The 26,005-nt window shown below is 40.3% G+C and overlaps 1 protein-coding gene across 1 annotated transcript in view; it reads left to right on the top strand.

Annotated features, from left to right (window-relative positions):
- The first annotated feature begins 427 nt into the window (after positions 1-427).
- LOC117220750 (uncharacterized) overlaps positions 428-26,005 on the top strand; it is a 103,212-nt gene continuing 77,634 nt past the window's right edge. Inside the window, exons 1-2 of the mRNA XM_076524566.1 lie at positions 428-541; positions 19,754-19,886. Coding sequence (XP_076380681.1) covers positions 428-541; positions 19,754-19,886 — 247 coding nt within the window. The remainder of the gene's footprint in view (positions 542-19,753; positions 19,887-26,005) is intronic.

Here is a 26,005-nt window from a genome sequence, read left to right as displayed (position 1 = left end):
TAATATATTAATAATATTATATAATATATATTATGTATTAATAATAGTATATATAATATATAATATTATATTGGATAACTATTGCATTAATTTGGATCACTTCAGTCAATTCATAATTGAGATAAGAACACCTTTGAATTTTGAGAACTGTCTGGTGTGATTCTTTGTAGTGCTACTCTTATAAGATCGCTTTTAAAAACTAAGCGCTGTTTTCTAAAAGAACTAATTCGAAAGCATATGTAAGTAAATTACGATAAATTTAGATACAATAGTAGGTACAATAACTAATAGGTGCAATAAATAGTAGATACAATAACTAATAGCAACAATAAATTATGAGTCAGACTAGAATAAATTCTAATAAGTGGTGATGAAGATTCCTAGTTTAATCTGTAACAATTTCATTTTATTATCCTGTTGCAGGTCAATGGGAAACAAATATTTCATTCCTGTTTTTCCCTGTTACAGAGCCAAGGGAACAGGATCATCTCCGTTAGTGCGATTAGGCGAAGAAAACCAGGAGATCCACGACGCTGACCAGGTAAGTCGTCGATGAGCACAGCTCGATTTCTTTTATTATATTTCGCAACCCTCTATGATTAAGTATTTAACTTTTTGGTGTTCGAATGTGGAGCGTCTGGATTGAAGTCTGTAATCTGTGTATGTGTGTGTGTGTGTGTGTGTGTGTGTGTATCTTCGAATGAACGGTACGTCGATTAAGCTTTTCCCTGTTTGACGAGCGTAATCACGTGTCTGATCGGCTCTAACAACTCAATCTTCCGAGGTGTCTAATTTGTGGACAGTGGGAAAGTGGTGAGTTCCGGTTACGTTGGTGGCGATAGTCGACGATCCTGTTGAGTCCAATTTACGTTGTGTGGAGAACTACTCGTTTATTTCAATATTTTACGTGGTCGGTGTTGGGTGTATAATAGCCTCGGTATATGATAGTAATTGTAAGCGTGAAAATTTGTTACTTCTATGACGATGTAGAACTGCACGGTGCGCCGATGCAAGTCTGAACGATACATTCACGCGCGCTGCACAATTGGCAGTGATTAGGGTATCGAACAGTGCCAGCTTAAAGGGCGAAACTATTTTCATAATTTTTGTGGGGAGAACACGTTGCATTCGTGTGCATTATTTCGTGTTTTCTGCGTTTTGCATGTTCGCTTTTCAATTTCCCTCGAACGCGTTCTTGAAAATACAAATGCAATCGTTTCTATATGATTATTAAACAACAATAAAACACCGATGGACTTAAAAATGTTCAACAATTCAAATGTTCAAATGTTCGACAATTATGCTCTGTTGTTATATTACATAAATCTTCTCACTAGAGAAGAACTATCAAACGAGTCAAAATGTCTGGATTCTGATTCCTCCTTTTACACTTACTGACATTTTAAAAATATTTCTAGGAATTTTAATAATAATATATAATAAATGAATTTTATGGATGAATTTCTTTTGCTCGAGCATATATTATAATAGAGATTCTACAAAGTTTGAATGTGAATCCAATCTTGCCATTATTATAAAACAGTTCAATTTTGTCATTATTATAAAACAATCCAATCATGTCATTATTATAAAACAATCCAATTTTATCATTATTATAAGACAATCTAATCTCGTAATCGCGTTTAACCCTAGAAAGATAACCATATGACAACGTACGTAAAAGATAACCATACGCTTCAGAGGCGCATGCTTTTCTAAGGCGTCAATTTTATACTAACAATGGATATTTATTTAAGTTAATCTAATCATGTTAAAGGTTTGGCATTATTGTAAAAATAAAATGCATTTATATTATATTTTTTTATATTTTAAGTAATTTTAAACTTAAATCACTAGACCTCTATGAAAAATTAACAAAAATCAACAGTCTTCGCAGGCGCCTCTGCGACGTAGGTTATCTTTCTCGGGTTAAAGATCGGTAGCTCCAGTGTTAAACATCTGCTACGAGAGAGGAAAATGGGCCCAGCGATTGGTAATTACGCGTTTTCCTCGCGGCGAATCGTGGTCGCCGCGTCAAAGATCGTTTCTCCGATGCCGATAGTCCGCGAGAAACCGCAGCGTGTCCCGAACCGGTATGCGGGAATCGAAAAAAGCCGCAACAACATCGAGTGCGTGTCGCGCCGATTCCGAGGACACCGATTTCACGGCAGATACATTAATGCGGGCCCCGGCCGTGTACGTTATAAGTCCTCGAATAAATTCCCATCGGGACACGCCCCTCTTCGATTATTTAACTCGCCGGGAACGGACCCGTCGGAAAATCGTTAGCAATCGTCCGAACGACCACGCGGATTACGCGCAATCTTCGTACCAACGGCACTACGAGACCGAGGCGATTAGACTCTCCACGTGCTTAGACTAATTCGTAAATTCTCGAAGCGCGCCGCTTTATGCTGCAGAAAATTACAGCGCTCCGTTTGAAAGAAAATTTAGTACCGTTCTCTGCGACGTTTTATTTTAAAGAAAAATTAACGATTATTTCGTGCAGTACCTTATTTCAGAGAAAATTAAATACCGTTTTGTACAACACGGTATTATTGTCAAGAAAATTAAGCATTATTTTGTATAGTACTATATTTTTGAGAAAATTAAATACCGTTTTGTACAACACGGTATTATTGTCAAGAAAATTAAGCATTATTTTGTATGGTACCATATTTTTGAGAAAATTAAGTAACGTTTTGTACAGCACTTTATTTTGAAGAGAATTAAGGATTATTTTATATAGTACTATATTTTTGAGAAAATTAAGTAACGTTTTGTTCAGCACTTTATTTTGAAGAAAATTAAGGATTATTTTGTATAGTACTATATTTAAAAAAAAAATTAAGTAACGTTTCGTACAGCACTTTATTCAAAAAGTAAATTAACGATTATTTTCGACACTATCGTATTTTAAAAAATATTAAAAGCTATTTTATACGGCATTTTATTTTAGAGACAATTAAGTACCTTTTTGTATAGCATTTTATGCTGAAGAAAATTGTGTACCATTTTGTGCTTCATCTTAAATTGTGCACAGGGTTCATGAGAGTGTACAGGCTGTTCGGAAACACAGGGATTTGAATTGTTATCCCATAAATGTCATCTTTTGTGTAACAAATTTTTAAAAGTACACGAGGATTGAACAAGGTATTGGACTTCTTTTTAATTATTATTATAGTATACTCAAAATGTATATTTAAAATGTACCGCATCTAGACTGCAAACTTTATACGCTTAATACGAAAATTATTAAGTGAAACACCAAACTGTGAGAACATTAGAAGAATTATCCTCAACCGATGACAATTATTAACCGAAGAAACACATTTTTAGGTTACTTCTGCTTCATACAATTGATTCAGAGAATTTTGATTGTGCACGAAACGATGTCCAATCACTATTGTTTTTGAAGATAGACATGGTCGCCGATTGAGAAGAATCGTCAGCTTTTCCTGGCGCAGGTAGAGGTCAAAGTGTCTCGATCGACGATTTCGATTACAGGATCGGGCTTTCGTGGAGTGGTCGCCAGGTAAAGGATGCTCCTTTGCCCCGGAGCGCACTTAATCTTATCGGGCCGCGGGCTTTTGTCGGGCCCGGTTGATGCTTTCTCGAAGCTTTCTTATCGGCCTCGACCCTCTCGCGCCGGCACGCTTCCGCTTCGCTCCTATCGCATCTACTCGTTTCCACTTTTGTCGTGGCACACCGTGAACCACCGTTGAAAATCCTCGCGACGATATCTACCTGACAATATTCTTCTCGCTATCGCCGCCACCTATTAGCCTCGATCTTCTTCGGTTCATCCCTCCCGACATACCACGATCAACAAAACTGTTCGCACTTTGAATATTTTTGGAGACCTGTCAATTCGTTTCAGAGCTACGCAAGTTTTTTGATTTGCGATTGTTCCGATTTTAAAGACACAACCATGAGTTGTTTATTCAATGTATACGTTGCTTGCGCCAAATATTACGACGACACTCGTTAAAACTCAGAACAAATGTCTTATTGCTAATTTTATAAAATGAAACAACAACGAAAAGATATATAAGACAGCTGTATTTATTTATACCTTTCGACATGTTCGTTATAATTAGACTTCGCAGGTTTACACAATTGCATTTTTTTACAGAAAATAGTTAAAAGAATAGAACTTGGACTTTCATTCGTGATCGAAGGGTTCTAAAAATACATTTCTTATTTTCACTTTTTGCATAATTATGTTTATGTCTATTTTGCATATTTATGTTTAAAAGCATATGTGGAATTTGAATACATTGTATCCTCTTATAAAGAGTATGATAAAGATGTAAATATCATGCTAGAGTAGCGTAGTCGATTATTGTAGGATGACCAATCGCTGTGCCCTTGATTTATTTTCGGTTATAATTAACTTTATATTTATAGAATAAGATACATTTAATTTTTTCATTCTGCTTATTTTTTCAGTAAAAAAAATGTAACATGTCTTATTCGATAAATACGAAGTTAATTATAACCGAAAATAAATCAAGGGCACAGCGATTGGTCATCCTACAATAATCGGCTCCGCTGTTGTTACCCTATGTGTAACAATCCTAATTGTTACCCTATGTGTAACAATCTTCAATAATTGTTAACCCCTTAATGCACAATTTAAAAAAAAAAACCGACCAAAAAAAATCAATTTTTTTTATCTAAGAAAATATATACATATTTGGACCTTAATTTCAATAAATATGTAAAAGAAATGCAAAAATTACTAAAAATTCAATAAAAATAGTGGATAATTAATTATAGTGAATATTGAATCGCATTGCAGATCGAATTTTGTACCCATCGTACTGTTTTTCAATTACCAGTTACTATTTTGAAGGGGAAGGAGGAGACGAAAAAAAAACTGAAAAATATTTAATTTTACCTAAATTTGTAATAATATAATAATAATATTTATTAGCTGAAAAATATATAATAAACTAAAACTATTCAAAATTTTCTTTTGTATGGTAAATTTCAAAACAAGGTGCAGCACATAGCCCAACATTCCTTATTTCAACATTAGAAAACATACCTTTTATACACTAAAAATCCAATTTACTCTCTATAAAAATACACCATAAAACAAAAACGTTTTTATATGTTGACACTAATAATATTTGTAAAAAATAAAAAACAATTGTCTTTGAAGAAATTCACTTTGATAACGTCTACTTTACTTCCATCCTAAAAGTGCATATTTTATTCCTGAATAAGCAAAAAATAGAAAGAGATCGGAGATAACTGGAAAGTAATAAATAAATTAGTCATAACAAAACTCACAAAAGTGCCAACGCTAATTAGATACGCAATAATGGATATAGATAGATAGAAACAATTACCAGGTCAGAGATGCTTATAAGCGTCACCCTAAAAGGCCATATTTTATAATCCCAAATAAACAAACTTTACAGCTTACAATACAGAATTACACGATGAATATCAATAAATTGAATGTTTTCCTTGGTTTTTATTAAGTTATTTTTACTGCCCGGATATATTCGAATCTGAACATTTTAGCGACATAAGTTGCGACGCCGACCGTATATATACGGGTCTGCACATTTAGGCCGGTTTTGCACGCCCGTGTTAATACGTTTCTGCGCGTTAAGGGGTTAATACTTGTTGAGAATCTTCAATAATTGTTAATACTCGTTGAGAATTCGTTCGACGTTCATCACGTGAAATACAAAATGGTGGTCGTCGCAGACCCGTGACGCTGGTAGCGAACGTGTTAATTCTTCGGGATCGATCAGCTGGAGGACGTAGGTGGTGAAGGGGGAGGGATTGGGGGTGGTGAGTTGCCGGGAGCAGCCCCATAGATCCGTCAGAGGCTGACCCTCGGATCGCGGAGCGTCCGGTTGTGCACTCGATCCCCGGTGTATCGCGCGCAGTCACAGAGAGAGCCTGCATTACGTATGGCGATTGCGTCAGGGTGATATCGTCATCGGACAGGGCGAACACGACTTTAGCCTTCTCGGCTAAGGACACGGTAGAGGAGAGCAGAGGTGCGTGTCCCGACACGGCTTGCCCATTAGGTGGACCCGCCGCGCCATCAGATTAGATTCCGTTTCGTTCTCGGTTGGTCCGCAACAATGCGGCTGAACCGCGATGCATCGCCGGAACGACGACGTCTCCTGGCTAACACGCTTCCTGGATTCGTGAATCTCCGGGTCCACGGAGAAGTCCTCTCTCCTTGCCTCGTCCGCCACACGCGAATTCTTCTCCGCCGACACGCATCTTATTGCCGCATACTTCTCCGGGCTCATAACAGCGGAACTTATGCCGGACGCTATCAGCTCGCTGCCAGATGAATCGACGATTTCAGCTTGATACGCTCCCGGCCTCTCCGGCGACTCAATTAGATTTTACTGAAAGCGAACTCTGGTAAGCGAATCCTGTGCTATCCTTAACTGCGGGCTCGAATTGTTCGTGCGGCTTCGAAATCATTTAGGTAGCTTGCAACTATCGTACATCGACATTTAGATGGAAATCAACGACGAGTACAGAATTTGTAATAGCTGGTAATGAATATTCTTTTTCCGTTTTTTCTTTTAACTCACTGTTTAATGTCGCATCGACCATTTATGGGTTATTAGAGACTCGTGTAGGTATTTATTAGGAGTTCAGTATATTCTCCCTAATTTTCCTTCAGTTTGTAAACAACAAATGAACGATCTGGGTTTATTATTTTCGTTATAATTTTCGTTTTTATAATTTTTGACGATCGGTAACTATAAAAATGAGCCACGAGACTCGAATAATTGTATCTCCTCATCCCAAATTGTCCATTTTTGTTTCTCAAACGGAGAACAAATTAGGGAGAACTTACTGTATTTATAAATAATGTCGGTTTCTCTCATGCTGTTAAGTATACTGCAAATTTTTCTTCATAATAAAAAAGTTGTCTGCACTAATTGCAAAATATAGGAACTATATGGTCATTGATTCCGTTCCTTAATAATTTTAATGAACAGTGCAACAGTATTTTGCTTAAATGTTTTAATGTTTCCAAATGTTTCAACGTTTTCAGACTTTCCAATGTTTCCAAACGTTTCAATGTCGTCAGACGTTTTAATGTTCCCAAATGTTTGCGAACGTTTTCAAACGTTCTCAAATGTTTTGCCATGTTTTTAAAATGTTTTCATTTACCCTTCTTGTCCACGAAGTTCCACGCTGTCTCCAATGCTCGTCTTCTCCAAACTTCATTGAGCCTCCACTGTACATTTTTCATCATTTTCGAGACATTTCGTGCATTGAAAAATTGCAAAAAAAATCTTTCTACGTTTCAAACGAGTCTCTCTTCAAGCACAAGTACAGTTTCCAGCATTTTCTGAACATCCTGTTCCCCTGAAATTCCTTTTAAATCCCGTCTGGCGGAACTGGAATTCCACTTCGGCGGAAGCTGCTGAGGAAAACGCGTCTGGTAGCGGTGTTCGCAGTAATCGGTCGGCTCGCGAAAATTTCAATCGATCCCAGCCCGTTACGCGAAGCCTTGGACGGCATGGGACACCTTTTTTCTCGTCAGCATCGGTTCCATGTACGTAGTGGATGTCGGCGTCGGCCACGACATGCCTTCGCGAACATGGGACCGGATCGGCACTCTCTCATCCTCTCTCTTTCTTTTTCTCTGTCTCTCTCTTTCTCTCTCACTCTTCCTTTCTCTCTCTCTCTCTTCCTTTCTCTCTCTCTCTTTCTCTCTCTCTCTCTTTGGTCTCTCGCGCGCGGTGTCGCCAAGACGCATTGCGCGTCGCGCTATCGGCAAAAAGGCCGGCTTTCCAATTGAATTTATTCGCCTAACGAGTGTAGATTCCCTCGCGCCGAGCCGGCTATGGCCAGGACAAATGGCGCATCTCGCCGCCATGTAGCCGGAACGAGAGAATTCCGTTACCAGAGTGGAAAGCGTCGGGAATTACCGGCGACAGCGTTACAGGATCACGTTCTGCGCCTCGCCGATCCTGCTCTCTTGTCCCGAGTCGTTCATGTTCAATTGAAATTTCCGTTCGCCCATTTTTCCTGCAATCTAATTACCTTGGACCGAGCCTGCCACGCCAATGTCCGCGGGATCGTTCTCGTTGCCGTGATTCTCGGGAATCGTTCGTTATTCCACTGCCGAGTTTCTGCATTTGCGATAGACGTGAACGGCTGAGACGCTAAACAGTAAACACGTCGGAAGAATATTCCAGAAAATCGTTAGACCGGTTTCAGCTGACAATAAAATTAGGGAGAGAACAAGCGATGTAGACAATTTCGAGCGCGCATAAAGGCTCGCTGTACTTTTTACAATTATTCTACAAATTACCATACAACCAGTGACTGTTTATGTCGTGGTCACCAATGTCCGCGAATCTCACGTTTGTCCCTGGTAAATGTTCAGCCTTTACGATGCACAGTGTTCGCGTCACAGAACTACAGAAAGAGCATTATTTGATTTTCTATAAGCAATTGCGAGCACAATACAATGGGTATCCTATAAGAACTTAATTCGTGATGGAACCTTTAGAATGCAGTGATTTGTATTGACATATACAGGGTGTCCCGAAAATGTCTCGCAATCTGGAAATGGGAGGTTCCTGAGATCATTTGAAGTAACTTTTTCCTTAGCGAAAATGCAATTCGCGGCTGTGTTTACGAGTTATTAAGGAAAAACACTGGCCAATAAGAGGCGAGCTCGGTTGGCGCGAGGCGGCCGAGCCAACGAGCGCACGAAGCCCAGTTCCGCTCATTGGCTCGGCCATCTTGCGCCAGCTGATCTCGTCTCTCATTGGTCACTGTTTTTCGTTAATAACTCGCAAACAAAGCCGCGGATTGTATTTTCGTAAAGGAAGAAAATATTTCAAATGAGCTCAGCAACCCTCATTTCTGGATTGCGAGACATTTTTGGGACACCCCGTGTATACGCGTATATAAGTTGCATTCTTTCCTTATTAATTATTGTAATCGAATCGTGGAGACGTATGTCGTATTCTCGAAAATGTTGACTTACGTCTTAAAATGTAATCTAGTGAAGTTGTCTTAAAATCTAATCTTAAATAAAGATTGTCTAAATTAATTATAAGGAATAGAAGTTACATTCAAGTGTCTTCTTCCATTTAACAATCACAATACGTTGGAAATAATGTAACATTATCCTTGACTTTCTGTGATGTCGTTTCAATTTTGTCTTTGACCTGTCCATTTTTGTCAGACATGCATAAAATCCGCAGTCTGGTTATAAAATTACTATACACTGACTTAACTCTGAATTATGTTAACAATTTCGTTCAGCAAATAATAACACTTCTCGTTTCTCACAATGAGGAAAATGTGCCTCGCGCCACTGCGATTCTAACCCACTCAAACGCCAGCCAGGAAAAAAAATGTATCATCTGATGCAAGTGTAGCAACAAGACAATATAGCAAGGATTGAGAGTGGCACCGCCTAGGCGATCCACGCGGCTCAGAGAGGTTAACTAGGAAGTCTGGACAAAGGAAAATAAATAGATATCGAGTTAACTAAGAAACCTTGAGTGTGTGGTTAACTAAACAAGCGAGGCACGAAGCCGGGATGACGACGGAGACCGAAAGGATAGCTCGCAGATGGTATCCTCTATCAAAACGAAGCTTCGTTGACGAGGAGAAACGCCCAAGGAAGGCAACGGGAACGAAGGGGAAATTCGAATCGGCGGGTGAGCAAGGGAAGAAAATAAATCGCAATGATCTCCTGGCGCTGCGCGGCGCGGCGGCGTTGGTATCCTTGTAATTGGCTCCGTGAGAGAGCGCATCCTTGCCGATGATTGTCGCCAACCGCTCGATATACATCACCCGAAACACACGGATGCGCGTCGTTCGCAGGAGGATCTTGGGACTAAAAGGACCCCAAAGGCGCTCCAACGAACTGCAACGAACTGCAGGCTGCATGGAGCTGGAAACGTGCACCGAAGATAGCGCTGACAAGCGGCCACCGGGAGCCCTCGCGTGCACAGAACCTACTCTTCTCTTTCTCTCTCTCTCTCTCTCTCTCTCTCTCTCTCTCTCTTTCTGTTCCCATCTTCAGGAGGACCATCGGGAACCGATACGTTCTATCCGCCGACACGGCCACGAATCGGAGTCGTCACTAATTTGGTGTCGATCCGACTCCTCGATCCTCTCTGCTAAGGAGCGGCGACGCTCTCCAGGTGGCGGAGACTCTCGCGTGAGAGCCTTCGAGACAGCTCGCTAGCTTTATGACTGTCACGATGCTCCTCTTCCATTTTTTTTCCGCTCCAGTTTCTCCTCTTCTAGTTCCGCCGCCAGAGGACAACGCGATGCGATAGCTGCGTCCTTCTCGCTCGCGATAGCTGCATCCCTGCCGCCTGAATGAGGATATTGCTCTAGGAACTTGCTTTTATGGCAAGGTACACGGAAGTGTGATTTATGATACACATCAAAGCCAGAACCGGCGCATAAGATCCACTTGTCGGACACTTTTCAACTAGAAAAATCATTGGTTTTACGGTACTTGCGATTTCGATGGAAGAATAAGCATATTCATTGGCCAAGCTGATCGACACGTTGATTAAGGTGGCAGGTGATCCATGGGTTTGATGCTTCAATGTTACCGTCATTGTCTAGCAATCAACGTTCAACGGATCTTTTTAATTGCAAAGCGTTGCATTGCGCGTCGAGTGGCTCCAGAATGCAAACGTCTTTTCAATCCTTAAAGAATAGCCTGAAGAAATATTCTGCGGTCACGACTCGCCCTAACATTGTCTAATTTGTATTCAATTTCGCAATAATGCTTTAATTTTCCGCGTCATTATTGTTTGACATATTAGCTGAGAATAAAATACAATGGATAATTTATTTAGAATTAGATTTTCCCTCTACCGTTCCTGATTGGGAACTTAATTTCAAGCGTTCCGTGGTTTATAGAGCTAAGTAAAATTTTTTTAAATGGTCGATTCGGACGATTCCGAAGGCAGACGCGCGATAATGTCCCCGCATCCTCGTTGGAAACGTCGCGCGCGGCATGGCACGAAGAGCAGCAGCGTCGGTTCCGGGTCGGCGTTGCTTCGGCTGAAACGATTTTCCACGGAGGACACGAGGAAATCGTTAAGAGGCGATTCGCGTGCGCCTCGAGAGAAGAGAAGAGGAGACTCTGTGCTCTTCGGTTGGGAGCAGGTGTGCGTTCGTGAGTCACGTTTATCAAGGGACACGGTGGCTCTCACGGGCATCCTTGATCGCGTCATACACCGAGAGCCCGGAGAAAAAGCAATTTCCGCGGTGCCGTTAAGCGCGCGATTCCCTAAGCCCCGACGAAACTATCTTTCCCTCTCTCCTTCTCTCTCTCTCCTCTCTCTCTCTCGCTCTCTCTTTCTCTGTCTTCGTTTATAGAAGCGGACAAAGGGCGATGGATACGAGTCGGAGCAACCGTGGTTCGCGGATGCATATATCGTTCCGCAATTAAGCCGATTCAGAAAGAAATAACGCGCGGCCATTTCCGCGTTTCCAACCAGAAACCTTCCTCTCCTTTCCTCTCTAGTCGTGGGTTCGCCAGTCGCCGGAAGTCGGGGTCTTGAATCGAGCATTGCCGACTCCGGCTACCATATTTTCCGGCTTCTTTAATTATTTCGTACAGACGAACCTACATTATATGGACACCCGTTATTATATGGACACTCCTTAACCGAACATTTATTTTTACAATATTCCGGTATCCGAACGTTCTTTTATCCGATCATCGTATTAGTTAGATACATTATTGCCTACTAGAGAACTCGAATGAAGTTTTCAGATACGAATGTTTTTCTCTCTTTTATTTTTAAAGTTGCATCAACCCTAACATTAACAACCGTGCGATTACAGTATGTTACTTAATGTACAGTAATTTGATACAATACTTACTGAAGTATAGTAACAGATTTAAGAAATGCTGATAGTTTTCTGCCTAAGTTGACGTTGTTCAAGATTCCTTGTTCAAGATATCTTGTTCATTTCTGACTCATTTCTTTGTATTTTTATGCATTTTTTAGATAGACGTCTTTGCTTCTATTATTTCTTAATAATTGTCGCCGTCGAATTGATTAATCCTCGCAACGCGGTGGCTGGGTCAATTTTTTCACCCACAGTGTCTAAATCGTTCACCTAATTGTTCAATCTTCGGCAATTAAATAAGATTAAATTGCTATTGTGAAGCTTATGAGACTGCAAGAAATATGTTCAAAAACATGTTCGAAAAATGTCTGAATGAAGCTCAAAATTGTTACAAACATCATCAACAGGACAGTTGTGAAAATGGTCCACCGTCCAAGGGTTAACAAATTTAGAATTTATCATTGATATTTAAATGGTTTTGACATATTGTCAGCAGAGACACGTACTAAAATCCTCAAGAAAAAAAAATTAGTGTCTTTATAGTATTCGTTTGTAGAAGCAATTCTTGCTTTTAACCAGGGCTGGGGAAAAATCAATCTTGGAAATAGTAAATAGTAAATAAAAAGAAATAGTAAATAAACTTTGTTTGAAATAATAATTGCATATACATGAAGATAGCATTTCAAATATATTTAACCACCTATTATCCACACGTAACTACAATTTAAAAAAAAGTTTATTTGCCAAATTCTGTATTAGAAATATTCATTGTCCATTTACTATTTCAAACATCTATCCTTCCTCAGCCCTGATTTTAACGAACACATGCACCGATCTTAAATAATTACCCTGTCCACTGACACAACTTCGAAGTCCAAAAAAGTCCTGAAATGCGTTCGATGTAAAATTCTTTCTTTGCACGGCAAATAAAAACGAAGAACATCATTCTTAGAAATGACCGTGTCCCGTTCAGAATGGCGGACTACAAAACTCGCGGCGACAGTTCACGGGGCAGCAAAAAATTTCTCCAGGAACAAATGGCAGGCGAAAGAGCAGTAAACGACCATTTCGAAACGCGGTTGCAGCGTTCGTACGGAGAAACCTGCGGCGGCGAGGCGTCTTGTTTCTCGAGCCGATTTCCGTGGACACGGCGCGTGGAACGCTCTTGTTCGCAAATAAATTGTCCGTGGAACGATTAAATGAATAATTCATTCGCGAATTTCATCGGTTACGAGCGGATCGTCGTAGCTGTTGGCTGGTGGCTCGAGAACCGTCGCGCCGCGCCGCGTCGCGTCCCGCCGGGGCTCTCTCGTTAGAAAACGCCGGCGAACAGATGGAAAGCCTCGCGTTATTTCACGTCATTTCGCCATCGTGTATCATTTACCGGCACGGACCCGACACGCCACGAGACGTGCTAATGCGAAATACGACGGGCACACGCGACTTTGTGTCCGTCGCGGTTTTTGCGGTCGCAAGAAAGCGCCCGTTGCGTGGCTAATGCTCTGCTAGTCGCTGTCCGCGAAATATCAAGGATTCTCCATCTTTCTCCCCCCTTTCTCTCTCTCTCTGTCTTATGCTTCTGTTCTGTCTTTTTTTTCTTGAGACGGTAGAGTTCCCTGGAATGAGACTTCGGTAAAAATAATTGTAAAATTATTGGAAATAATACATGAAATGCTCTTGTTTGCGTGCAATTATATTTCAGGATTTATTTAAAGTCATGGAGGCAAGTACATGTATTGAAAATAGTTATTTATATTGTGTTTTATGAGAAAATTATTAAGTGAGATAGAATCGATTATTTGAAATAGTATTTCATGTGCCTGAATTTGTATTAATTATTTGAAATACCGTTTCTTACGATTCATTTCAAATCGTGTAGGAAAATAAGCTTTCTCTCATATTTCTCTGTAATATAGGAACCTTTAACATCTGTTTGTTTTTAATATTTACATAATTAAGGTAAGCAGGAATGTCAATTAGGAAATACCGCAGTTGGTTGGTCAGAAAAATTTCGTGGAAGCGATATTCGATTGTTTCATTTCACGTACGATAGAGAAAATATTTATTTCAACGAAGTATCTTAGATTCATATTGCAAAATATACATTTTAAATGCTTGTCATTAAACTGCGGATTTTATGCATTTATGGCAAACGCGAGTAGTTGCAATTTGAAATGGTAAAGAAATTTAGAAACGTCAATGAATCCATTAGAATTATTTTTCGCAGTTGATGCAGACGATTTTCATTTTGCAGAAAAATCCGCGGTCTACTTATCATATACGTACATTTGCGAAATCTATGTAAGCAGTATTACAAAGTATTTCACCAAGTATATATTTCATTTAGTACAGAAGTAAATTACTATTTCAAATCAAGCATACGCAACACAGTTGAGAAAAATTGCATTCGCAAATATTTGCATTTGTTCGTCGAAATATATTTACCCGGGTCTGCCTGGAATTCGATACAGAAAACAATATCCCATCCACCCAGCTTCCACTGATTCCTTATTTTTGCAATCTGTTTTTCACCTCGATGACGTATCGACCATCGTACGAGTGGATTATTTTTAAACCTACAGAACAGATTAAGTTGAAAACCATTCGCAGAGATTTATTTAGCCATTTTCGAAACGTATTTTCGCAGACAGTTCCTGCAGACCCATTAATCATTCCGCCCTCACCGACACACTGGCTTTTCATTTAATTTAATCAGCTAAGATTGTATAATTCGATGATGAATCAACACGATCGAGAGATAAACAACCGAGCGTGTAATTTAAGGATCGCTCGTACATAATTATTGGATTCGGTTCGACCGTACTCGGAATCGTAATTCAACGGTTAACAGCGAAACAACGCGAGAAGAATGTTAATCAACTTCATTTTCCCCGTATTTTTCCTGTTGTCTGGTCGGTAACACGGGCAGGTCACGCGACGAGAGAAACGTTCTTTTTTCTTTCTTTTTGCCAGAAACGGGAACGAAACCGTCGTTAGCTGCCACCGTGGTTTTCGTTCGAATCAGACCGTGGTTCTATTGCGTCCGCGGCTTTCCATCCACATTGTTGAGGATTTCGAACTTCACGAGCCCGCGAACATCGAAACGCGCCGCGTGCCGAGGCTGGGAATCCCGTGGTACAGCGGTGTGTTCTTTCTTTCATTTTCATTTTAATTGCGACGACTTCCGCGCCTCCGCCGTCACGGTTCTATTTTTTCGCTCGAGTCTCCTGGCCAATTATATTTAGGCAGCGCCGTTGTTTCATTCGACGATACTATCTGCGCATCGTTTCTTCTTTATGGAGGCGGGCATGTGTGTCAGGAGACGTTATGGAAACATTTTATACGCCATGATTATCCCGTTCTGGAACGCTATGTTTCGTATTTAGACGTCCCTCAATGATGAATGGTACAATGAGTTATACAATGAATTATACAATGAATTCTACGATGAATTATACAATGAATTTTACAATGAAGTTCTCAATGAAGTTTACAATGAATAATACAACGAATGGTATAATGACTTATACAATGAATGCTATGTTTAATGATACATTTAATGATACAACAAATGATACGAGTAATAACATGAACGATACATTTACCGATACAATTATTGACATAAAATATAGTGCAATGGATAGTTCAATGAATAGTACAGTGTACAATACAATGAATAACACGACGAATGGCACCATAGAAAATGAAGTAGTATCTAATTCTATCTATTGTCAATATGGAACAATAAAATCGAATTGATTTTATTCCAAGATTTTATTCCACTATATTCCAATTATATTTTCTATCAGAAATAACAAGATCAATATACACCAAGGAAGACACTTTATATGATAAAAAATATCTGCACCTTTTAACAGAATGTACAGAAAATTTCCCCAATTGTCCCTCAACTTGTAAACGAAATATAAACGATTTGGGAAGAGGAGACACGATTATTCGAGCTTCGCGGCTCACTCTTATAGCCGCCGATTGTCGACAACTATGAAAACGAGCCGCGTGACTTGAATAATCGTCCACTTCTGTATATAGGTTGAGGAACAATTGCAGAGAATTTACTGTATCTTGAATAAAAATGCAACGTTAATCGAGACCGAGGAAGATTAATACAGTGCTCCTCCGTAACAAACTAATTGCACCAGACACAGAACCTTTTAGGTAAAGTATTAGAATTATAATGATTTCACAGTAACATCCATAATGTGCACGAAGTTAGATCGATTAATAGATTGCCTCCGCGCCTCCACGAATTACACGTCAGCCTAGAAATCGATCAGCGAGAATGGAAACTGTCAATTTCGTGATGAAACGACCCCGCGGAACGTGTTCGGCAGAATCGTCTCCAGGCAGGTAGAGCTAATCGCGAGGCAGCCGGTTAAAATAATCAAGCGTTCCGGGCGGGTGTTCGTCGAGTTTTCCGAGTTAATTCTATCCGGAAAGTAGAGGATTCCATTTCCTTTGTGAGGCGCCGGCGGTGTGTACTTAGGGAAGGGGGCGAGTTTCCGGTATCACCAATGTGTCGACTATCGGGCGCACATATCGCGGGGCGGAAGGGTGCAAGAACCGGGACGAGGGGGTGCAGAAAAGCTTTTTAATTAAACGCGGCTCGGCCCGGTCCAGCTCTTTCTCCCGTCGCAACCCACCCCCGGCCGCCACCCGGCCCCGTTTTCAGCGCCGCGCTGCCACGGTCTGGGAGTTCAAAGTCGAGGCTCGGCAAGTCAATATCAAATACCTCGGAGCTAGACGGAGTGGCTGTGCGCGCAGTAAGCACCCGAGTAAGCACAGTAAGCAGAGACAGCTACCCCGATACGATCTAACTACGTGGATCTGCCGACGAGAGTTCCCTTTCTATCTATCTCTCTGTTTCTCGCGGCGAATCTATCGCTGTCCTTCTCCGTCGGACACTGGCGGAGGTTTTTCTTCTTCTCCTGCTTCTTCTTCTTCTTCTTCTTCTTCTACTGCTGCTGCTCGGGAATCGGGAGAGGAGCATCGATGCGAGTAGTACCTATCGACGCTTCAGAGGAGAGCAGATCCCGGCGTTCACCGGCACATAAATCGACACTAGGGGCCCTTTCGTGTCGCTATTTCAGCGACCTCGTGCCGACCCTATCGAAGAAGGGCACCGGTGATAATGGTTACGAGCAGGGAACACGATTCCCCCCTTTCGCTTCTTCTTGTTCCTGCGATTCCTCCGCTGAGAACGCTCGTGAGACCGGCCCGATTCGGGGGGCGGTTTACCCTTGCACTTCGACGATGATCCATATCGTGCCGATCCGAAGTCGCGTCGATTCGGTGCCTTCGGAGTACGGTAAATTTTTTAATAAACGACGCTTAATACGGGTTAACGTGAACGAAGATGTATTTAATTGTAACAAGATCGATTAATATAAACTAGAGACTGATACCGATATACGAAATATCGGAATTATACCGGCATTAATAGTTAATTCATTGTTAATTAGTTCGCTGAATTCCTCCCATAATTTTGCACGTTATGCTGTATTCAAATAAACTAAATTATATTCCATTTTGTAATGAAACATTTTGTAATCAAAGTTCGAGACGCAGTGTAACTTCTGTAATAAAATATGAACTTTTCGACAGATTGTTGTAGAACAAAAGATTTTGTATTCTTTTTTAATCTGTCGGAAAATTCATATTTAATCATGCAAGTTACACTGTATCTCGAACTTTAATTACAAAATTAGACACTAGAATAGCTAAGAGAGTGCTTAACATTTGCCATTGCTGGCGAAAATAATATAAATTGTTATAAATCTTGAATAACAAGGAACAATAAATTTATCAATGAGACTTCAACGTAATTAATCGAAGAATCAGATCGCTGCAAACGAAAGAGAGAGAGAGAGAGAGAGAGAAAGGGACGAAACTCGCGAGCAGTCGCGAAATTGTTCCGCGGATTCGAAATTAAACGACCCATCGGAGATCGTCTCGCAATCCGTGAGCTGCCTGGAGGCTGGTCGCTTTGATTGCGTCCGCGCGTCGGTCGCGCCGAGCTTCCAAAAAGTCAAGCTGGAAAACGCTCCGCAGCGAGGCGGGGATTGGCTGCAGGGGGTGGTTGTATTTCGTTTGCCCGCGTCTGCATCGTTTCGCGGTGGAAAACGCAAGGCTGGCAACGTTTTCCAGCGATAACAATTATCCACGAGAGACTTCATTACCCATTCGCCGCGAGCGGCTTCTATTCTTTATTTATGGACAAGCTCATTATTTCTGTGCAAGTAAGCATATGAAAAATTCTCCCTCACTCTCCTTCTCTCTCTCTCCCTCTTTCTCGCTTTCTCTTTCTCTCTCTTTCTCTGTCTCCCGCTTTTGCCTTTGCCAACCCCGTCCCTCTATTTTCGGTCTCTCGTTCCGAAACCGCTTGCTCGTCCCTCCTCTCTTTCCCGCTGATTCTCGCCGCGCAACCACCGACTCGCGGTTTTATTAAATTAGCTTCCCTCGTGCAACACCGGCTACCGTGGTTTTCTTTTATCGGTGCCAGTTGTCTGTTGGTCACCGCGCATTCTTTCTGTGATCAAACAGTGAAACTATACAAAGGTGCGGAGAAAAGTTTGTCCCTGTGTGTGTGTGTGTGTGTGTGTGTGTATTTGTATATTTTTAATAATAAGATTAAAGATAAGGACACCGACGAATCAATATCCAGTCGGATAAAAATTTATCTGGATAAACATTTATTCGAATAAAATTTTATTCGACGCTATCGAATCAAATATTCGATCGAATAAAAATGTATCTAGACAAACGTTTATCCGAATACAATTTTATCCCAATAAGAATTTATTCGTACGAGAATTCACACGCAAAATAATCGATTTGAATAAAAATGATAGAATATAAAGTGTTTTTTCATAGTTTATCGATTTCTTTCGTTCATATTACTTCTTCGAATTATTCGAATAAATAGATAGAATAAATAACGAAACAGGACATCGTTTCCTTAGCATGTCCCCATGTTCCATATTCAATATGGAACATTTTAGAACAGGTATTTCTGCCTCAACGAGTACATTCATACCATTCTTAATTACAAACATCGACTTGAGCCGTCTATTGAGTCTAAGTTATCTGTTTTTGTATTAGGTCTTTTAATTTATACGGAAAGAGTTTAAATGAATAATTAAGTTTATCTTTCATCTGTTTATATTTGTCAGTAACAAACATACATATACACCTTAAACTATGTGTATAACATTAACATTATAAATTTAACCCGAACTGTAATCTTACATTTTTACATTACGTTTAGGTACAGTAAAATCTCTCAAATTGTCTCCCAGCTTGTAAACAAAAATGAAAAATTTCAGAAGAGGTGATGCGATTATTTGAGTCTCGTGGCTCGTTTTTATAGTCGCCGATTGTCAACACGAGCTGCGAGACTCAAATAATCGTATCTCCTCATCCCAAATTGTCCACTTTTGTTTCCAAGCCGAAGGACAATTCGAGAGAATTTACTGTATTTCAAGTTCAACATGAATTTTCGAGGTTAAAAAATATTCGTATTCACATTCTTTCTATTTGCTTCGGCTTCGACGTGAAAAAAAATACCATCGCTTTATCTCGCTTCTATCAGAAGTTGTTCGATTTTGACGCGAGCTTCGTTTGCCTCGGCGTGCATCGTCGGCGCGCGTTCTGCATGGGATCCGAGCACGGTGGCCGGTGACAAACGTCTCTAGGGCGTCCCGAAGAGGGAAACCGTTTCGCAGAAGAACCGGGAAGACGTTCCGGAATCGATCGGTCCGATCCTCGAATCGGTACGAGAAATCTGAGAAATTTCCCGGAACGGTCGAAAGTAACGAGACGGCCACGTGCAATAAAGTAAACGCCCGTATATCGTAAACTCGGCCTGAGCTCGAGCAATCAGCGGGCGAGGGAGACGAAACAGACGAAGGAGCAACAGCAGCAGCAGCAGCAACAGCAGAGGAAGCAGAAGGAGAAGACTAAAGAGAACGACGACGACGACGACGAAGAAGAAGGTTCCCTGCGCCACGCTTCCGGTACGCGTCCCCGAAGATCCTCGGGACCGATCGAATAGAATCGCGCTCGGCGCGGACGACGAGGAGACGAGGACGAATCGCGATAAACGCCCCTTACCGGGGACTTATAAATGACCGGTAAATATTCATGTCGAGGCTGCGTCCGCCGGTGTTATGCAGATGAGCCGGCTCGTGTGCATCGCGCGTATTATGGTCCCCGACGCCGCTCCGACGAGCAATGGCTCCCGCTCCGTCCTTCGGCTTCCACGGAAGCCGGGTCTCATCTTTCTATCTACCATCGAACATCGAGCGACACGCGAGTCTGTCCCTGCCCTGGATAGTATGCCGTCGACTATGCCCAGGATGCTACGCAAGTCCTACGCGTACGCTCGTTCCCCGGCGAAATAATTTATTACGCACCGGCTTAATTGAAGAATTAATCAGCGCGCCGCTGTGCTCTTATTGCTTGAGAATTATTGTAACTCGGCCGGCTAGAAGGGTCAATTGTCGGGCGAGAGAAATTGTTCGGACCTTCTGCGAGTGCTACCTCGAGACTTTGCTCCTCGAGGTTCGGTGCAGGGGTGTTCTGATTGAAGGAGATGATTTTGTTAAGTACTCGTTTAGTCTTGCAGTCGTATTCAGAATTTTAATCGGTCGTCTTCGCTTCTACCGGTCCCTTTCTGTCGTATTTTCAAGAATATTTCGTTGTATACATTTCTATCGTTCTGTTTCAGATGCGGCCTGTAATATTCGGGCAATGCAGTCATATAAAGTCATATTCACTTCCATTATACCCTTTCAGTCACATTCACTACCATTATACCCTTTCAATCATGTTTTCAATTATATTCTGTTATATCCAGTCATATTCACTTTCATTATACCTTGTCAGTCACATTCTGTCATATCTGGTCATATTCATTTCCATTATATTCTGTCAAAATTATTTTAGGTCATATTATGTCATATCCGGTTATATTCACTTCCATTATACCCTTTCAGTCATATTTTCAATTATAATATATTCACTTTCATTATACCCTCTTAGTCATATTCTGCCATATCTAGTCGTATATTTTCAATAATATTTTAGGTCATATTCTATCATATCCAGTCATATTCGCTTCCATTATACCCTTTCAGTCATATTGTCAGTCATATTCACTTTCATTATATCCTTTCAATCATATTCACTTCCATTATACACTTTCAGTCATATTTTCATTTCATAGTCACTTCCATTATATTTTTCCAGTCATATTCTCAGTCATATTCACTTCCATTGTATCCTTTCAGTCATATTTTCAATTATATTCTGTTCTATCCAGTCATATTTTCAATTATATTCTGTTCTATCCAGTCATATTTTCAATTATATTCTGTTCTATCCAGTCATATTTTCAATTATATTCTGTTCTATCCAGTCATATTTTCAATTATATTCTGTTCTATCCAGTTTCTATTCCAGTCTATTTATTTTCATTATATCCTGTCAGTCATGTTCTACCATATCCAGTCATAGCCATTTTCATTATATTTTTTCAGTAATATATTATGTCATATTCTGTCATATCCAGTCATATTCACTTCCATTATACCCTTTCAGTCACATTGTCAGTCATATTCACTTTCATTATATTTTTTCAGTCATATTCACTTCCATTACATTCTTTCAGTCATATTTTCAGACATACTCACTTCCATTATACACTTTCAGTCATATTTTCAATCATATTCACTTCTATTATACTCTTTCAGTCACATTTTCAGTCACGTTCAAAATTTTGTGTTAAAATCGTAGAACTTTTGATATAAATAATATAGAGAGATGATTTCTTTCTTAAATTGAACTTAAAATGTTCCAGAATAGGGGGAAAATTATAGATAATGCCACAAGAACAATTTTTGACACCGAAAATTTATGTTAAATTTGATATTTTTCGATAAAATTTGGGTTTATCCATTATTCTCCATAATCGTCCCTTATCAAAGTTTTTCAGTTCGATTAGAAAGTGAATCATTTCCGTTTAAAGTTCGACAATTTTTACACGAACTTGGTAATTTTTCCGCACTGTGCAACGTCGGTTCGCTGGATACGTTTTCACAAATGTGAATTTTCGTCGAAGAAACATCTGATTGTATGAAAATGGTTTGTTCTACGAACAAACGGGCATCGACATGGGTAAAAGGAACATCGTTGCTACGTTACAGCCGCAGCACTTGCGAACGGTGGTTACTTTCTGTATGCGATACGTACGTTTCGTTATTCCATTGGAAGTTTCTGTTTCTTTGAGGTCTGTCCCCGGTCTGGTCGGTCACCTTCCGGGCAATTTGGTGCGAAGATGCGTGGGAGGATGAGGAAAAGAGAAAAGGGGAGAGTGAAACCAAGAGAAACAGAGAATAAGTGATATAAAGAGAAAAACACAGAGAGAGAGAGAGAGAGAGAGAGAGAGAGAAGGAAAGAGAGAGCGAAAAGTGAAAGAGGAGAGGAGCTGAGAAGAGAGTGGATCGCGGAGATTAGCCCCGGGAGGCTCCTTTGTGCAGCAATGAAAATGGCTTGTCTCAAAGAACCGCGACGGATACATTTTTAATTACCTCAAATATCACTCGGAGAGCTCGCCCAAGTTTCTTAATTAAATGTCATATTGCGCCCGGAGGGTGAGGCAGCTCCTCTCTCCCGCGGACAGAAGAAAGAAGACGGCCGAGGGAAAGGCGGCGGGAAGCGCTCTCCTCTATTCGGCATCGCGAGGAGATCCTTCGAGCCGCTCGGCAAATATTAGCTATATTAATAACGGGCTCGATGAAGCGCGACCAGGGCGAACGAGATCCGAATTGGCCGCGCCAATTTGCATTGTTCTTCGGTCAAGAATAACAAGACGGAACGGGGGAGTGTTCCGATGCTCGAGATCGCCGATCACAGGTTTATTGTATTTCCCCCGTGGATATTGTTGCCGAGCCGGCCGATTCTTGCGTTTGCCGTTATTGATCGGACCGGGATCCCGAATGTCGGCGCAGTGATCCGCCGGATTGGCAATTAGGATCCTATTATAACGATTGTGTACTCTGTGTGCGCTGTAAAAACCCTTGCAGAAAGGTGCGTTTCGTTCGTTTTGTCGGCGCTGCGGAGATCCAGAACGGTACGATGTTGCAACAGGGTCCTGTCAGATCAGGTCTAGAGAAAATTTGAAATAATTTCATATGTATATGAAATACTATTTGGAAATAGGATTGCATTTAATGCTTAAATTGAATACTATTTGGAAATACTATTTCATATAATGCTTAAATAAAGTACTACAGTAAATTCTCTCCAATTATCCCTCAGTTTGTAAACAAAAATGGACAATTTTGGGAAGAGGAGATACGATCATTCGAGACTCTTCTCCCCAAATTATCCAGCTAAGGGACAATTGGAGAGAATTTACTGTATTTGGAAATACTATTTCATTTAATGCTTGAATTGAATACTATTTGGAAATATTATTTCATTTAATGCTTGAATTGAATACTATTTGGAGATATTATTTCATTTAATGCTTGAATTGAATACTGTTTTGGGAAATTATTTCATTTAATGCTTGAGTTGAATACTATTTGGAGAAATTATTTCATTGATTGCTTGAATTGAAATATTATTTTGAAATATTATCTAATATAATGCTTGAATTGGATACTATTTGGAAATACTATTTCATTTAATGCTTAAATTAGGTATTATTATTCTGCGAATAATTATTATTCGACGAAACATTCTTTCTTAAAATTGTAATGAAATACTTATTTCAAAATAGCATTTCTAGGGGCCACTATTAAAATCTTAACGTGTCAATGAAATTGTCCATAACGAATAGCATCTTAACACTTGTGCATTCCGGAGGTCCTAGATCAAGTTCATTTTGTTCGAATAAAATGTAATAAAATAAGGAAATAGGAACAAAGGTAATAAAAAATAAATTTTAAAAAAATTCCAATCAAAATGAATCTTAAGAAGTAGTGTAAGAAAGACATGCGCGACAGAATGGACACTCGTCGCGTTAAATAAAATTCCAAGCAGCAGCGAGTATGACGCCGTGCAGCACAGAAGTCTCGCTCGCCTATTCCGAAAGGAGCAAACAAAGAGAAACAGCAGAGAGTGAGCAATGAAATAAAATTGAAGAGGAAAGAACGGGGAGAAGAGAGAAGGGCGAAGTGGATGAAACCTCGTCGAAGAAGCCGAGCAACGCCGCTCGTAAACACGATATTCAGGAAGCGCGAAAAGTAGGCGATACGGCGGCTCCGGCGGGTACGAGCGCGAAACGTTCGCATAAAATCATATCGCAATAATCCTAAACAATTTGTCGGCGCTGCGGAAGCGGGGCGGGCGACGCGGAATAGAAGATCGAGCTATCCCGCGGGTTCTCAGGCCGGCGGTGGCTGCTTATGCCAGTCGTGGAATTCCGCGGTAATAGAATCGCAATATGGCGGGGGTGTATCGGAATATTCGCCGCGACGCACAATCATGGACTAGCCAAGTGACTGAATTTGAATATAACAACGGCCCTCGCACTCATACACACCGGTGGCCGGGCATAAAGCACGACGGATACATATCTACGGACGCGAATATTCGCCGGCGAGGCCGTTTAAAACGCACCGGGGACACGCTCGTGTTGCCGAGGACTTTTTTCCTATCTGGTACCTTCGCACGGACGGCGACATCCTCGTGGCTTCTGCCTTTTTAATCCAATTCCCCGGCACCGATGGCCTTCGACCGACCGGCGACTCGGGAACACCGGTCCTCCGGCGTTTTGCTCGGTGTCTTAACCGAGACGTTTCATTAAATCTCAACACGTTGATGGACAATTATGTGGCTACAAGCGAGAACGCCGCATGTAGCATGTTTTTGCTTCGGGGATGTCCTTGCTTAACACTAAACCTACGAAGCTTGTCAAAATGACCGGTCTCACATTTTGTATTTTAAAATTGTTGAAACTATGAAGCTCTTCCATAGGCAATGATTGAAGAAATTTCTTAATCCAAGTATTCATTGTAATAAAAATTGTGGAAAGTCTAAATAAATTCAGTCTTATCATTCTTACTGAGCAACGTGTATTCGTCACTTTTTAGTGCACGGCAGATTTAGTGTTAAAGTTCTGATCACTAGATTGCGGATTTGATCCATTTATGGCAAACATCGGTGCTCAATTTTATATATATATATAAATCTAGTGATCAGAACTCTAGTGATCAAAATTTATATATATATATAAATGCGATTATTATAATAAAATATATGAAATATAAGAGATATATTATAATAATATATATGAAATGTTTTGAAATTGTCACTAATCGCATTTATATATATATATATATATATATATATATATATATATATATATATATATATATAAATGCGATTATTATAATAAAATATATGAAATATAAGAGATATATTATAATAATATATATGAAATGTTTTGAAATTGTCACTCGCGGCGTTCTCTTTCTTACAGTCGCAGAATTGCTCGACTCGTTTGCGAATTGTATGCGATGCTAAAGAAATGAAAACAATTCCATCCTCGTACATTACTCGTTTTTATCGTTCAATCTGTTTCTTCAGGTCAAGTTGACAGAGTGGTAGATATGGTAAAATTGGTAAACATTTGACAGAGACATTAATACATTGTAATTCAGTTTTGTTTTCATACATTCGAACAAACTGAATGTTACTAGAATTTTGAAAATTATGATGAATTACTCACGATTAATGGACTGCGGATTTTATGCATTTACGGCAGAAATGTATGAGTGATATACGGAATGGCAAATGCATTAAAAGAATGTAAGAATCTTGCCGCGCTGTCATTAACGTATTGACAATATTAAAAGAAGAAATACCTACATCTTTAATTCTTCTTTTGTTCAATCGATGTAGGCAATTTTTATTTTGCATAAAGATCCGCGGCCTAATAATCGATTCTGTCTATCCACTCTTGGTTTCATTAATTGAATCACTTTGATATCCTAAGAATTTGCGGAATCGATATTCGCCACTCAACGTGTCAATTCACCTTGTAAATTACTTCTGTAAGAATTCAAAGCTCGATTAACACGTTGAGCTTAACACTATCGTTTGGACGGCATCGGCGCATGGTACT

This window comes from Megalopta genalis, chromosome 9, assembly GCF_051020955.1.
Source record: "Megalopta genalis isolate 19385.01 chromosome 9, iyMegGena1_principal, whole genome shotgun sequence".
Lineage (NCBI taxonomy): Eukaryota > Metazoa > Arthropoda > Insecta > Hymenoptera > Halictidae > Megalopta > Megalopta genalis.
The sequence above is the reverse complement of the archived record's forward strand: the minus strand, read 5'-3'. Positions and strand labels throughout refer to the sequence as shown.